This window comes from Raphanus sativus, unplaced genomic scaffold, assembly GCF_000801105.2.
Source record: "Raphanus sativus cultivar WK10039 unplaced genomic scaffold, ASM80110v3 Scaffold0712, whole genome shotgun sequence".
Lineage (NCBI taxonomy): Eukaryota > Viridiplantae > Streptophyta > Magnoliopsida > Brassicales > Brassicaceae > Raphanus > Raphanus sativus.
Genome location: NW_026616028.1, coordinates 15,681 through 32,118, shown reverse-complemented (window position 1 = coordinate 32,118; position 16,438 = coordinate 15,681). Strand labels below are relative to the sequence as shown.

General features: G+C 34.6%; 4 protein-coding genes and 1 non-coding gene across 5 annotated transcripts; 3 read left to right on the top strand and 2 right to left on the bottom strand.

Annotated features, from left to right (window-relative positions):
- Positions 1-2,531: 2,531 nt before the first annotated feature.
- LOC130502852 (ABC transporter G family member 9-like) lies at positions 2,532-5,167 on the top strand. The gene is made up of 4 exons (XM_056997592.1): positions 2,532-2,933; positions 3,178-3,985; positions 4,081-4,409; positions 4,489-5,167. The coding sequence occupies exons 1-4, from the start codon at positions 2,823-2,825 to the stop codon at positions 5,152-5,154; spliced, it is 1,914 nt and encodes a 637-aa protein (XP_056853572.1). The 5' UTR covers positions 2,532-2,822; the 3' UTR covers positions 5,155-5,167.
- A 1,311-nt stretch (positions 5,168-6,478) lies between these two features.
- LOC108849989 (uncharacterized) lies at positions 6,479-6,663 on the bottom strand. The gene is given in 2 exon segments (XM_018623580.2): positions 6,479-6,630; positions 6,633-6,663. Coding segments are annotated over 2 exon segments (183 nt in total).
- A 2,315-nt stretch (positions 6,664-8,978) lies between these two features.
- LOC108849424 (NAC domain-containing protein 72) lies at positions 8,979-10,402 on the top strand. The gene is given in 4 exon segments (XM_018622977.2): positions 8,979-9,256; positions 9,356-9,624; positions 9,710-9,785; positions 9,788-10,402. Coding segments are annotated over 4 exon segments (900 nt in total). The 5' UTR covers positions 8,979-9,075; the 3' UTR covers positions 10,162-10,402.
- A 599-nt stretch (positions 10,403-11,001) lies between these two features.
- Positions 11,002-11,074, bottom strand: TRNAF-GAA (transfer RNA phenylalanine (anticodon GAA)). Its single transcript has one exon. It is a non-coding gene; the product is annotated as a tRNA-Phe (tRNA).
- Positions 11,075-11,135: 61 nt separating this feature from the next.
- LOC108851712 (uncharacterized) lies at positions 11,136-12,625 on the top strand. Its single transcript, XM_018625172.2, is given in 7 exon segments — positions 11,136-11,359; positions 11,361-11,594; positions 11,683-11,760; positions 11,883-11,917; positions 12,009-12,064; positions 12,152-12,250; positions 12,358-12,625. Coding segments are annotated over 7 exon segments (732 nt in total). The 5' UTR covers positions 11,136-11,188; the 3' UTR covers positions 12,417-12,625.
- Positions 12,626-16,438: the final 3,813 nt, after the last annotated feature.

Below are 16,438 nucleotides of genomic sequence, written 5' to 3'. Positions count from 1 at the left end.
AAAATATATCTCAATATATTAAAGCACCAGAATTACCACACTAGCTAACCGTTATCCCTTGTATGCCCATTATAAAAAAAATATACTACAATTACAAAAGAAAATCTATAAAAAATCTCCGATTACTCCCCGATTTATTTCCGATTTTCTGTTAACTAGCTAGGCCTGTCCTGACCGCACGCATCACGCCTAGCGCATTTCCGAACAAGGGTTAAGACCGATTAACATCCAAACAAAAAAGTTATTGTCTGAACATTTTTAGAAGTTTAGAAAATTGATCTTTGAGATTGTAATATATATTCTACATGAAGCTAAACATTAAAAAATTTTAGTTATCTACGTACGTTCAACTATGAAATGATGAATTTTAAATATAACACATGCAATACTCTCGCTTTTTTTAGATAGATGATATTATAGAGGATTTTTTTTGTTGTTTCAAATTACATGAGGTTTTCAATTTTTATGTATAAAAGTTTATAATTTTGTTTGATATAACTCTTTATATTCTGTAACTTGTTTCTGTTAGTTGAATTGTGGGTATTTAAATATTTAGTGATATTTTATTTTAGAAAATTTACAAAGATTCAATTAATAAAAACGGAGGGAGTAATTAGGTTTGATTAATCAGATTTTCTAAATAATTGGCCCCGAAAATCAAGTAAATGTATATCTCTTTTCTTAGTTTTGTTTTGTTTCTTTCTTGATCCTATTATTTTCTCTTTCTTTGTTTTAGTAATTAGTTTGATTGATCAGATTTTCTAAATAATTGGCCCCGAAAATCAAGTAAATGCAAATCTCTTTTCATAGTTTTGTTTTGTTCCTTTCTTGTTCCTATTATTTTCTCCTTCTTTTATTGAGTATATGAAAATAGAATGAAAGTTGCTACTGGGAGTTTGAAAGAAATTGTAATTAATTTGTTGTGTGTTGTGTAATATGCCAAGTCAAAGTGGGATTTGACTGCTCGTGAACTTTTAACAACCCTTTAAGTTGTTGTAAGTGGATGATCGCGTGGTCATCTCTTACTTTCAATTGCTAATCTCCACCTTTGATTTCTTAAGTGGAGGGTTAAATTTCTTTTACGTTCAGACATTTTTTTATATTGCCATTATGTTTTATGTTAGTTTATTGGTTCTGTTGTCAAAAAAAAAAACAAATTCCCCATCCAATTAGAACGACTTAAAACCTAATGAAATAATACAATTGATTAAATAAATCAAACCCTAAGATATTTTAAAATTAATAAATATTGATATTTATACTAAATAAATATCGACGTGATATTTTAGGTTTTATAAGGGCTGCAAAAAGAAGCAATCAAAAATAAAAATATAATTAATAATAAAATAATAAGAGCCAGTATCAGTTAGTAAAATAATAAAATAGTAGAATGATCAAATAGCATAAAATATTTATTAAAAATAATCACTAACGTTGAGAAATTCATTTTCAAAAATTATTAACGTTTTATTTGTTCTAATTATAATTTACTCTACGTTCTTAAGTCTATACTAAAATAATAATAAATTTAAACAAGAATTTTTAATTCTATGATAAAAATTTAAACAAGAATTCATCAACCCATCATTCATCTTTGATAAAACAAATGACGATGAACAACTTAATTCAAAACAAATACAGAATCAATATTTGATATACTTTTCAAATAATTTATATATAGTATTTAAAGTTAGTATTATCACTATATAGTTTTTTGTGATGAAATGTCACTATATAGTTTGTTGTTCATTTGTATGGTTTTTATTATAAGAATATTAATGAATATACGAATAAATAATGAACTGTTAGATTCCGTGTTAGTTTTTATGTTTTTGTCTATCCTTATTATATTATTAAAAGTATTTTTGTACTCACCATATTTATTATATAATTATAGTTTGTTACTTTATTTTGCATAAATTAGTAAGTTTAATTAGTGGTCTGTAAGAAAACCTTCCTGAGCTCTCTTTCCCTATTTTACAAAATATTTCTTTCTTAAAAGTAATGTAAAAATGCTGCTATATATAAAATATTTACTCCGTTAATATTTAAAGAGTGATGTTTTGGCTTTTACTTTTGTATTTATAAAATTAATGTTTGAACTTTAACTAATGTATTTTTCTTTTAAAATATAAATTAAAATCTTAAAATATGATTGGTAGACCTTTATTGGGAAACAAAAAAAAATAAAAACAAAATCAAAAGTCATAGGTAAAAGTATGTATTTAATCATTATTAATGTGGGAAAATCTTAAAACGTTAATCTTTCGAATACAAATGAAGTATTAATTAAAGTAATGTAAAAATACTTTTTGTAAGATTCTTATTTTTAATTGTTATTTCAGATTTTTTTAGTAAAGAAAAAGTAAAGAAAAGCGTAGAAATCTCTGATTGATTTGTTATTTATTAAACCCAAATCTTCCTTTTTCAAAGGATCGAAACAAACATCCCACTCTAAAAGCGTGCTGAGTAACAGAAGCATTTTTTCTAAGAATCTTCCGTCTATATATCCTTGAAACGCTCTCCCTTTGCTTACGTGAACCCTATGTCTCTTTATTTGAGTAATCGACTTTTTTGTAATAAAAATTAGATTGCATGTTTTAGTTTGTCGTCTGACTCTAGAACTCCAAGAGCCAAGAAAACCAAAAATTTCATTCAACTTTCTCTCCTTATCGATTCAGTCCAAAATTTCCATTCAACTTCTCTCCTTATCGAATCAGATTTATCAATTAAGAGTTTTTTAATTAGTAGAAGAGTATTTTATTTCGTTTCGATCGAATAATTACCTGTGACTGAGGATTTATGCATCATCAATATTAGGAATGGATAATCAAGAAGTTATGGATATTGAAGCTCAGATTGAGGATAACAACGATGATCGAACCCTTCCTTTTTCAATTTTTAAAAAGGCTAATCTTCCTATTACTTTAAAGGTATATAAATTTATTTACTCATACATACTCTATGAGAATATACAGTTTTTTACATATGATAAATGGAGAATACACATGTGGTTCATTAGGTTAAGAAGTGTTCATTTGTGTAATTTCGATATACTGATTAAAAAATATATATACGTTATACGGATAATTTCTCTAATTTAATTATTGTAACAATCTTTTTGTGTCTTTAACATAGATCTGCTGATTCAGTTTTGTTCTTGATGTTTTGGATCAGTTCGAGAACGTTGTGTACACGGTGAAGGTGAAGGAACCAAAAAGCTGGCTAGGTCAAAGCAAAGGCAAAACCGAAGATAAGACCATCTTGAAGGGAGTAAATGGGATCGTTAAACCGGGAGAGATCCTGGCTATGCTCGGTCCCTCAGGAAGTGGCAAAACCAGCTTGTTGACCGCTCTAGGAGGGCGGGTTAGTGAAGGGAAAGGGAAGCTCACAGGGAACATATCATACAACAACAAGCCATTCTCCAAAGGTGTGAAGCGAGCCACCGGTTTCGTGACTCAAGACGATGCTCTTTACCCTCACTTAACTGTTACCGAAACTCTAGTCTTCACTGCGCTTCTACGGCTTCCAAACTCTTTCAAAAAACAAGACAAGATCAAACAAGCTGAGGCGGTCGTGACTGAGTTGGGTCTAGATAGATGTAAGAACACTATCATAGGAGGACCTTTCTTGAGAGGTGTTTCGGGTGGAGAGAGGAAAAGGGTTAGCATAGGGCAAGAGATTCTTATAAACCCTAGTTTACTATTTCTTGATGAACCTACTTCTGGTCTTGATTCGACCACAGCTCAGAGGATCGTGTCCGTTTTGTGGGAACTGGCTCGCGGTGGAAGAACGGTCGTGACAACAATTCATCAACCTTCAACAAGGTTGTTTTATATGTTTGATAAGATTCTTCTCTTATCAGAAGGTAATCCGATCTACTTCGGGCTTGGATCCAACGCTATTGATTATTTTGCTAGCGTTGGGTACTCTCCATCCGTTGAAAGGGTTAACCCGTCAGATTTTCTCTTGGACATCGCAAACGGTAGGCCTCTCATCGTGATTTCTTGTTGAACGAGTAAGCTTTTAATTTCTCTTTGATGAATCTCATATCAAAACATGGATATATTATATCTATAGGTATTGGATCAGATGAATCTCAAAGACCAGAGGCTTTGAAGGCAGGTCTAGTTGCTGTTTACAAAACAAATCTATTGGAAAATGTTATCAATGATCTGAAAGAGCAAGACGATCATTATAACCAATCAATAGAGAGTCTTGGAGATTCTAAGCATTTTGGAGACTGGCCAACAACTTGGTGGCAGCAGTTTTGTGTTCTCTCGAAGAGAGGCCTTAAGCAAAGGCGACACGATTCTTTCTCTGGCCTAAAGATTGGTCAGGTTTTGTTTGTGTCTTTCTTATGTGGTCTCCTTTGGTGGAAAACGGATCTTGCTCATTTACAAGATCAGGTAATACACTTTTTGGGTCTATTTTCATTGTGTAAAAACATATAGATAATGTGAATATACTTGTGTTTTATTGATGCAGCTAGGGTTATTGTTCTTTATGTCATCTTTCTGGGCGTTCTTCCCTCTTTTCCAACAAATCTTCACGTTTCCCCAAGAGAGAAAAATGCTTGAGAAAGAACGCTCCTCGGGCATGTACAGGCTCTCGTCTTACTTCATGTCCCGAGTTGTCGGTGATCTCCCAATGGAGCTTATTCTACCAACCATTTTTCTCATAATCACATATTGGATGGCTGGTTTAAACCCAAAACCTGTAAACTTCTTTCTGACCCTTCTTATCCTCCTTGTCCACGTCCTTGTGTCTGGTGGGCTAGGATTAGCCCTAGGTGCCCTAGTGATGGACCAGAAGACAGCCACGACACTCGGGTCAGTTATGATGCTGACGTTTTTGTTAGCAGGAGGATTCTACGTTCGAAATGTCCCAGTGTTCATCTCTTGGGTTAAATATGTATCAATAGGTTACTATACCTATAAACTAGTGATATTGGGTCAGTACACGGAGAGTGAGTGGTATCCTTGTGGCGAAAATGGGAAATTGAAGTGTTATGTCGGCGACTTTGAAGGTATTAAGCACATAGGGTTTCATGGTGGATTAGTCTCTGCCTTCGCCTTGGCTTTGATGCTTGTTGGTTATAGAGTAGTTGCTTACATTGCTTTGATGAGGATTGGTAAAACCAAGTCTGGATAATATATAATTTAGCTCTCTCCAGTTTTTGCTTTTGGTTTTAGCACTTTTTGAGTAAGAACGAGTGTATAACACCAATAAGTTCTTATTGCAAATGTTGTTTTTTCCGTTAGAATCATTGGTAAGGATATATGATAAATTATGTTTTGAAATAATTTAGCATATTTTAATGTGATGTTTTGTTTATAATGGATTGATTAACTTGGTCCGGCTCAAGTGGTCATATGATAAGTCATTTCTCAATAAAGGGGTATAAGAATCTAGGTAGTAATATGAAGAACATGTTCTCTGTGTGTTCAAAGGATAAGTTCAAAGCCAATTTAATGTTTGCTTATTGGTTGTGTTCCAAGTTCAAAACATGTTACACGTTGAAATCATTCGTACATGAAAGATTTTTGACCTCACGCGGTTTTAAACTTCGAACACCTAGCTAATATATTTGCGGTGCATAGTAAACGTACTATCTACTTCAAGTAGTATCATTAACGCATTATTTTAGATACTTCAATCAGCAAGTGGTGCTAGCGGAATAATCTTTAATTTAAATTATGCCATACAAATAAGAAGATGAACTAAAAGTTAAGCCAACTTTCTGTGTTTCTAGTATAGTAGCGTTGTGTTATAAAAGAAAAAGGGAAAAGTAACGTCTTTATAGAATAGTCTAATAGAGAAATTTTAGTTCAGGGTTATTTTAGCACCTATATGACGTATATTAAAGGTATGGAGTAATTGTCTGAAGCTTGTGTTGAAGTTACAACTATCTAAATATATTGTCATTTTGTCGAGAAAAGGATCGGCCTAAAATCATCGATCTCTTGACCACTTACAGTTTTTGTAAATAGCCTAAAATTGAGAACGGACTAGTCACCAATGGATCATATATATATACAAACCAGATCCTGCATCAAATTTAAGTGATGTCTAACACATGTGTCATATGCATTTATAAAGCATCGTGCCTTTTATTTTATTTTTTTGATCAAACTTTCGTTATCACCTCACCTTATCTTCTTTAAAGATTTAATAAACATGCAACTTCACAAAGAAAAGCATGCTTTAGAGACATGCAATATATATGTGGACAACTCACTATTATTAGACGCGTCCATACATTTTAACTTTTAATAATTTAATTTATTTATTTTAAAATAAATATAGAAATGATGTTTTGTTTTCATTTTATAATAAAATAGTATTCTACGTATGGTATTTACTTTTGGATAATCTATTAAATTAGTTCAGGATCATCGCAAATTACGGTTTGACTATTTTACCTCATTGCCTCCAAAGCCATATCGTTATGTATTAATATATATTTGACTTTTTGTCAAAAGATCACAAGAATAATATGCACTAATAACTGAATAGCGATTGCGGAGTTTGGTCGACAAAAAAGGCGATTGCGGAGTTTCTTATCAAGACATTTTGCAGTTATGCAAATCGTTGAACCAAACTTGTCGTATCTTTGCTAATATTCAAAACTATTTTCTTACCAAGGAAATGGGTGAGCATGTCCCTCTCTCTGTGAACAAGAATTCTCCACGTTCACTAAAATCTAAAGTACAAAAGCAATCGAAAACGAAATGATTGAATAATAATTAAAGAAAGAGAAAAGAATTATCAAGAAGAAGAAGAAGAATCGAGTTCTTTGAATCGCGCGTCACATGTATTTTATAAAGGCTTGTGACCTGTCCAGCATGGTCCATTGTTTTCACTTGTCATTTGTCAACTTCTTAGGCCATTTATAGTATTTCTTGAGTGGACGAAACCCTAATCACTCTTTTATCTAATTATTAAAATATAACAAAATAAATGAGACAATTATTGAAATAAAACTTCGAATACATTATCAAAAGAGCAACATTTTGTTTTGCTTTTTGAAGATCGAAATACAATTTAATTCAAATAAACAAAAAATTGATAAATAATATTCTTCTTACAATATATAAGAATCAAAAGTAGGAAAAAGCATCATACGTAAATTTCTTAGAAAATGCACTTTTGTTGATATTTTTTTGTCGTCTATATGTGTTAGACAAGCTCAGCAGTATAATTACAAAACGGCGGTTTTGTAATTCTGCAATACGTGTCTCGAATAAACGTATCATTTCTATTGTTTATAGTTAGAACTTTGTGGTATGTACACTTGTTCAACAATTTCTGTCTTTTCTGTAAGTATTATTTTTTCTTATATTTCGTCTCTTTTGACTCTTTCATCCAAGCCCTGCCTAACTCTCCTAACACGTATACATTTCACACGAGTGGGGACATTGCATTCCACGCGTGTCTGAGCCTGATTATTAAGGCTTTTTGCTCAATAGATTTATCTGTCGAATCGTTAGTGCTTCTTCCTTTTCTTTTTCCGACTCCAACCTTAGTGCTTCATGAAAAGATTAATCGTACCGGGCTCAATTATATGGACAACTCTGATAGATACACATCGTTGTTAGGCTTTTCAGAATTCTAGAAGAAAGGACATATGTCTCAACACGTGTCGACTTTTCCTGACGGTTCATGAACCAGAACGACGCCATATTGTTGAATCATTGAATGTAAAAAGGCTTAGGTAAATTAAATTGAAGTTACTAAATAATAGAAATTGTAAATGTCACGAAGACACGAATTATATAAGAGTACTGTGATGAAAGGTTCTCTCTCTGTACACCAGAACTCTCTTATTTCTCTCTAGAGCGCCGACGCGAAACTTCTGTCTCCGGCCGACGGGTGGGCTCCGGTAGCCACCGTCGGTCCGGCTTCTTTGATTTCCTCGTTTTTTCTTTTCTTTACTCGGTTTTTTCGTTTTTTTTTCTGTATCTCTGGCGTCGCATCTTTTGCATGATGGATGATCGGTTTCGCCTCTGACGCTGCACCTTGTCGACGAGGGTGAGCGGTCGGCTCTCTGTTTCTGTGTCGCAAAGTCTCTCTAACGACGACGACGGCAGCTCTTGTTGGATTCCAGTTTCCGGCTGTGACTTGGTGGTGTTTGTGGCTTCGCTTCAGGAGGATCGAGAGTGTGCACCGATGAAGGAAGTGATGGGATAGATAAGATGACTTCGCGGGCTCTGGCTGAGATTTCGGAATTGGTTTCGATGATTCTCTCCGATCAAAGAGTTCCGATAAAGATGAAGGGTGATGTTTATATCTCCGGCGTTTTTCCGGAGGACAAGTCTCAGAGGTTGGATTCGGATTGCTCCGACGAAACGAGAATTCGATTGGTTCTCACCAGCGTTTGTTCCGTCGGACGGTCAGCCGTGCTGAAGCGGTTGGGACATGTGTTTAGATGGGGCGGTGTTGTCTAACACGTGGACGGTCGCTTCGACGCGTGGACATGCCTTTCTTCGAGTTGGGTTTGTTGATGGGCCTAAAAAAATTTCATGTTGTATTTGGGCCTTCCGGATTGTGTAGTTTTTTCGGGCTTTATGTTTGTCTGATTGGGCTTGTACTCTTTTGGGCCTTCGGACTTTTGTTAATACAATACTTTTAGATTTAGATGGCAAAAAAAAAAAAATTACCGTGATGATGTTTTCTCAAAAGTTAATGCAATGACTTAGAGGACTTTTCTCATAATTGTAGTAAAAATCTTACGCATGTTAAAAATGAAAATCTTCGTTTATGTGTTACGCACATTTATATCGCTCCAAGAAATAATGTACAGCTCACTGATAAGGTCGGCTGATTCATATACGTGGCAGTATGTCAATGGCTAAAATGGGTCCCACAAAGAAAATCGTATTAAGATTTTTGAACAGTAAGAAAAGGACGACCGTACTTATCCTCGAAGAACCTAACCTTTTCCACAGCCTATATAAAGCAGCTAATCACCAGCTTGTCCAAAAGATCGACTAACATAAACACATAACTTTCTTGGTTTTTTAAGAGTTTTAAAAACACATTTAGATCGTTAATTGTCTGCTGAAGAATCGAATGGGTGTTAGAGAAATGGATCCGTTAGCCCAGTTGAGCTTACCACCGGGTTTCAGATTTTACCCGACAGATGAAGAGCTTCTTGTTCAGTATCTCTGTCGGAAAGTTGCAGGCTATCATTTCTCTCTCCAAGTCATCGGAGACATCGATCTCTACAAGTTCGATCCTTGGGATTTGCCAAGTAAGCAACACTCTTTTTAACAAAGTCAAAGGTGCTATTTGTTACGAATCATAAAGTTTCTTATGTTCTTGGTGTTTGTGTATGTGTAACAACCAACAGGTAAGGCCTTGTTTGGGGAGAAGGAATGGTATTTCTTCAGCCCGAGAGACCGTAAATATCCAAACGGGTCGAGACCCAACAGAGTAGCCGGGTCGGGTTACTGGAAGGCGACGGGTACGGACAAAATCATCACGTCTGACGGCCACCGCGTCGGGATTAAAAAAGCTCTGGTTTTCTACGCGGGAAAAGCACCAAAAGGCACCAAAACGAACTGGATCATGCACGAGTATCGCCTCTTCGAGCATTCTCGTAGCCACGGAAGCTCCAAGGTTAACAAAACAGAAGCTTGACACTTTCTTCAACCTCCAGATCAATAAATCGCTAAAGTTAATTTTTTTTGTTTTTTCTTTTCAGTTGGATGATTGGGTGTTGTGTCGAATCTACAAGAAGACGTCGGGGTCTCAGAGACAACAAGCCGTTGCTCCGGTTCAACCGAACACAGCACGAACGGGTCGTCGTCCTCTTCGTCGTCGCACCACGAGGACGTTCTCGACTCGTTCCCGGAGATGAAGGATCGGTCTTTCGATCTTCCTCGGGTGAATTCGCTCAGGACGCTTCTCAACGGGAATTTCGACTGGGCTAGCTTAGCGGGTCTTAATCCCATCCCGGAGCTAGCTCCGGCGAGCAGCGGTTACGGAGGAGGAGGTTACGACGCGTTTCGAGCGGCGGAGGGAGAGGCGGAGAGCGGGTTGAGAAATTCGCAGATGAACTCGAGCGGGTTGACTCAGAGTTTCGGGTACAGCTCGAGCGGGTTGAGTAGTGGCGGGTTCGGACCTTCGGGTCAGACATATGAGTTTAGGCAATGAGAGAGATCATTTGGTTTGGTTGGTAACTCTCGTGATAATGCTTGAGAGGGTAGAGTGGTAATTAATGTAAATAAATAGGGATTTATATGGGCCTTCTACCGATTCGGTTAGGCTTAGGATTCCAGTAAGGCAATGGGCTTTTGATTAGTTTTAATGGGCGAGAATTGTTATAATAATTGTTCCACCAATACCTTGATGGATTCGTCGAATTCTTAAAAAATAAAATGGTTGTTTGAGATTATATTACCATATATGCATTCAACATTCTCAAGTAGTATATATTAATGAATTAATAATTCTCTAACTTCAAATCAAAATGTATATATGAATATTGAATAGAAAAATGAAACTTCCAAAATAAATGAATAAACGTCTTTAGAAGTTACGTTCATTGGTTAACATGCACATCATGATCCACACTTCTCGGTCACTAGATAGGGACACTGAGTTTCTAACATTGTATCCAGATCTAAATTACCATATGGAATTGAAAATCCATATTTACACTCAATCTTAATAGATGTATAAAAATTGAATCGGATATCTCACTCAATCGCATCAAACCATAATGCAGTACAATAAGACATAAGATAGAAATGTTAAAGGAACAGACTTGCTCAAAAAAAAAAAAACAACTGAGCTTTAAGCCTTAACTGAAGTCAAATTCCAGTTTTCTTTACATGTCTAAAACGTTGCGTTTAAAGCAATAACCACGTCTCTCTTTAAAAGTCAAACTTGTGTTTTCCTTGCATCCCTAAAACGCTGCCTTTCAACCAAGTAAAATTAAGAGAGAGAAACGCCGCGTTTCAAACACGTAAATCCCAGAGAGAAAAAAACGTTTGCGGTGAGCGTGGATCGAACACGCGACCTTCAGATCTTCAGTCTGACGCTCTCCCAACTGAGCTATCCCCGCGTTGTTTTCTTACCATTTCAACTTTATATCAATCTTACTATATCATCGCGAAGCTGTTTTTTTGTTGGTTGCTTGAGCGTTGGTGTTCGGCAAGCAAACCAAAGCATTCAGACGATGATGGCTTCGACTCCGCAGCTTACCCTTTGTACCTTCTCCATACACGATGGCTACAACAAGCAACCAAGAAACAGACCACGCTCCAAAGGACGGAGCTTTGGTCCTTCTCTGCTCGGAAACAAGTCGGGATTATTAAGAGCTAGCGTGATTGAGCTTCGTCAGAGACGGCCAGCGATGATTGGTTCGGAAAGAAACTGGATTTCTAACAAGAGAGAGATCTCTAAATCGTAAAAGAAGAGTCTTTAAGGTTAGCTGTAACAAAGGTTTGGACTTTAACGGCGGCGGAGATAACAACGGGAACAACGGGAGGATCCTCGGGAACCTCGCTTTGGCTATTGGTTTGACTTATCTCTCTATGACTGGTCAGCTTGGTTGGGTTCTCGACGCTATTGTATCCGTCTGGGTAAATTATTAACACTCTCTCTGTGGTTTATCTAATTTTGTATGCGTATGGTTTAGTTGAAAGTTCTCTTACAAATCTGCCTCTGCAGCTGGTTGTGGTGATTGTTCCAATTTTGGGGTTGGGAGCTTTTCTTTGGTGGGCACAACGAGATATTGTCCAGAGTAGTGTATGCCTTCTTGTCTCTTTGGCTTAACTTAAAGATAGCTTTTCCATAGTTTGGCGAAAGATTTATGCTATTCTTGAGTTAACGTTAGCTAGAACTTTTGTGTTTTGATACGCTTTGTGCAGTGTCCAAATTGCGGAAACGAGTTTCAGATATTCAAGTAAGGATGTCTATCACAAGAATCAAATCCCTCCGTTTTTTTTTCAATTGTTGTTCCTAAATCAGCTGACTAAATATTGAAATCGCTGCAGGTCATCGTTGGACGATGAAGTACAGCTTTGCCCTTTCTGCACTCAGCCATTCTCAGGTTGAAAAGATGAATCCATAACTTTTAGCTTTTATCGAAATATATCGGTTTTTGAAGCATTAGCATTGTACTTCTGGGAAAATGCAGTTGCGGATGATAAGTTTGTTAAGGAACCAGTGAAATTTTCCAACCAAACTACTGCTTTCGGACAAGACCTGAATGGGTTTTCTTCTCCACCTAAGAAAGGTTCTTTCTTACTTACCCAAATGTCTGCTTTACTTTGTGCAAATGTGTAACTGAGAAGTCTTGTGGATCCAATGGTGAGAAGAGGTGTATTGTTTTTTTTTTTGCAGGAAAGGGTTTCTCAACAGCGGTAGTGGACATAGAAGCTGAAGTAACAGATGCAGACTGAAAATGCGACCCAACATATTTTCAAGTAGACCGAGCAAAGAAGATATTGTAGAGACAAAACAACAAATTCGTGCAAAGAGCTCGGTGTTGGATATAGAAGTAATATAGATATACACATCCACCTGTATATATACATGTCCTTCCTTGACATTGTTATTACATTTTGATCTTATGTTGTTTGAAGATTGTTTGAAGTAGTAGTTTCCCATCTACGACTGTTTTATGTTCTTACCATTCACCCTAAGACTTTATATGTTAACAAAATACCAAATATAGACCAGTACCGAAGCTTTAAAATTCTCAATCTTTTGGCTTTCTTGGCGGAAAGAGTTCTCTGTTTCTTGGTAACGTTCTTTGAAGCTGGCCTCTTCAAAGCCCATTTAAGGCTTGTGAAAATAAGTTTTTCATCAGTTGCCCAAGAATCAAAATGGCTCAGTAATGTTAGAGTATTTTATATTCAAGAATATGCTTGGGCATTTTATCCGGATCCAAAGATCTGAACCCGAAAATACAAATACGGATTCGGATCCGGATACATGATAAAGTACCTATTGAATCTGTATTATTTGGAAGGGCAGATTTTGGTCCGGATTTGCTTCCTATCCGAGACCCGATAGTGTACTCAAAGTATCAGAAATTATTGTAATATATTTGGTATATTTGGATGATTGGATATGTTTTGATATCTCAGATATTTTTTAAAATTTTGGGTTTGGGTTTTCGGGTAAAATTTTAGATTTTCAGAAAATATAATTTGGATATTCAAATAAAAAAATTGGATATCTTTTGGGTTTTCTGATCTGATTTTGGGTATATTTTTGGGTATTTTTGCGGTTCTTCAGATATTTTTCGGTTCTTCAGGTATTTTTAGAGTTTTCAGATCCAGTCCGGGTATCCGACTTTAACTATACCCAAAAATTATGAGTATTTTACGGGTTTGGAATTATAGATCCGAATCGGACCCGGCAAAACCAGTTTCGAAACAAACCCGAAAAAAATTATAGATATATATATATATATATTATATATATATATATATATATGGGTCTAAAATTTCTAAGATCCAAAGAACCTGGTTCCGACAAGACCCGACCCAAAATCGACCCGAATATCTGGATGTGCAGGCTTATACAAGGTCAATTTGCTTTTTTTGTAGTTCCTTTTACAAAATAGAGAGATTATATTGTATAAATTGACCTTTTCTAATATATATTTAAAATAAATTTTATTTTTAAAAATAGACAATTTATATTTAGAAGAAAACAAAAATTTAAAAAGTTTCTTTCAAAAATAAATAAAATAATATTATATATTTATATAATGAAGCAGAATCTATCTCTATAATAAAGTTTTTCTATTTTAGAGAACAATAAATAGGTGGTTGGTGATTTTGATATGTAATAAATAACAAGTTTTTGCAGTTGGATCATGGTATATGTTTTTTTTTCATGCTATATGTTTTCAAGCGAAAGGGTATCAAAAAGGGTATCTAACTCGCTCAACATTAATCCCCTCTTAATTCCTTTACTCAAGCAAATGCATTTCGAGGAGTACATACATAACGACATGCATAGATATTAATTAAACCTTATATTTCCAACCATCCATATTGTTTATGGCTTCTCCAAGGCTGCTGCTGATCATGAGTTCGACTTCCACGAGGTCTAAACCGATGAAATCCTTTCAAACTCGCCCATCTATCCATATCTAAAAACTACTTATATAACCGCCGATTAATGTTTAATCCGCACAATATATGGAGCTAGCACATTTGCAAATACAGAAGAAAAAAAACAATTTGTACTTTCAGCCTGAAATAGTTGCAGTGTCTTGTTGAAGAACAAGACAAGAAACAAGTGAAAGGGACAATAGCTATTGTTATAATTATTTAATATTTAGAAAAAATTATTCATCACAACAAAAATTCACACAACCCTATTTAAAACTTTCTACTCTTGGACACAGAATGGGGCTCAAATTTGTCTCTGCCTATTGAACGGTCCAGATTTTAACATTGTTTCTGATCCTTCATTCCAAAGTTTTAATTTACAAGTTTTTTTTGTCACTGAATTTACAAGTTTTAACTCAATGGTAAGCGAAATCCATTTGGTCCAGTGGTTTGAGTAAAGATTCATTAATGCTTTTATATCCGGAGGTATGAGATTCAAACCCCAGAAAATACCAAATTATATAGATTATAAAGAGACGAATTACAAGCAATTTTCAGCTTGGTACAAGACGGTTCGGAGTGATGCAGTTAGACGTGTATTATCATCGTCGTTATAGCATAATTAATCAGACATTAAAAAAAAACTCAATGGCTAGATAGCACGTAAGCTTTATCAGATGTCCGCTTCCCGCTTCGGAACCGGAATCGGAATCAAAATCTTATAGAAGCTTACGGAATCTTGTTTCCAAAACGTTTTCAAAATGTTCTCTTTAAAAACACGTTAGAAGCTTATGATTCCGTTCTCGGAATCACGCTTCCGTTTTATTTTTAAACCCATTTTCATAATTCATAAAATATAAAAACATAGTTTTTAGTTTATACAAAATCTAAATTTTAATAATAGTGAATTAAAGAGAATAGAAATATACAAATATTAAAATTAATACTATAAATTATCTTTATGTATTGAAGCTTTTATTAAAGATATATCACATATTTAAATATATTATGTCAATAAATTTATGAAGTTTTAAAAATAATTATTATCATAATTTATTTAAACTTAATTTATGTTATTCTTATAGTTTTAATATGAAATCATTTCAAAATTGTTATAAATTAATAAATGTTTTATTTTATATTTAAATCATATGATTTTTAGTCTTAAATTATATTAAATTTTCTTATATTTTAATATATATTAATATATATATATATATATATATGTATATACGTTTCCAACACGTACCCGCTTCCTAAATTTTTTAAAAATTTCGCTTATGTGCTTCCATACGCTTCCGTTTCCACTTACCCGTTTCCGTAAAGTAGATGGTAAGTTTATCCCCCCCCGGGAGGCTATCTTCATACCTGTATGTTTAACCAAGTGTGGTAATTAATTGTTTTTAGACCAATTTAACCCATCGGTTTGGCACATTTTCATGTTCGGCTTAGAGGCTTACAAATGCAAGCGGTGAGTAGATTGATAAATGAGGAATCTAGATGCTGCGAGGGCGAAAAAGTAACTTAGTTAATCCTTTCCTAAAAAAATGTAATTTAGTTGAATGAGGCCTGCAACAACTGTACTAGTGAGGGAAAGTAGAGAATCTCAGTTGGAGATTCAGATCTAAAGTAATGATAATATAGATCTGGAAATTAAATTCTTAGAAAAGAAGAAATGTTGCTCAGAAAAAGAAGAAATGAAAAAAAATAAGATGAGAGAGATGTGGTCCAAAAGAAGGTTTAAGGAAGGGTTTGCAAGCTTGTATGAAAATAGATAGATAAGGAAGATCATTGTATAAAGCCAAAACTAACAGTTGCTCTCTTTTAATCCTTATTTATTTATTTATTATGTTTTATAATTCTCACTGCCCCAAAATTCACACATTTATTCACCCACTCTGCCTCCTTTTGTACTCTATTGTCCACATTTACTCCATGAATATGCACATATAAGACATACTTAGAGATCGCTATAAGAAACAAAAGTATATAATGCATCTTATTGTATAAATAATGTCTGTAATTACATATCGTGTGAATGTTTTTCACAAATGTAAATAGGTTTTACAATTCTGGTAATTTGTCTATGTTTTTTCTTGTTCGGAATCAAAATAATCGTTATATTCTACGATTCATAATTAATTTGATCACGGTGCTTTCAAAAACGGAAGCAACATACTTCATCTGAAATAAAACCTAAAAAATGGTTAAGAAAAATAGAAATCATTGCATCTCACTTCGTTTTCATTAACCAAATAAAAGTATATACTGTATATAATTTGTTATCTTGGTTCTCTCCTAGATATGAGCATTAAAAATTGTTTGAAAGGATCAAAGAAGAAGAAAGAAAGGAT

What these genes read in the sequence shown, in the direction of transcription:
- LOC130502852 (XM_056997592.1), top strand. Translation starts at nt 2,823, where the DNA reads ATGGATAATCAAGAAGTTATGGATATTGAAGCTCAGATTGAGGATAAC. An exon ending in ATCTTCCTATTACTTTAAAG is followed by an intron (nt 2,934 to 3,177) that starts GTATATAAATTT and finishes GTTTTGGATCAG; the next exon opens with TTCGAGAACGTTGTGTACAC. An exon ending in TTGCTCATTTACAAGATCAG is followed by an intron (nt 4,410 to 4,488) that starts GTAATACACTTT and finishes TTATTGATGCAG; the next exon opens with CTAGGGTTATTGTTCTTTAT.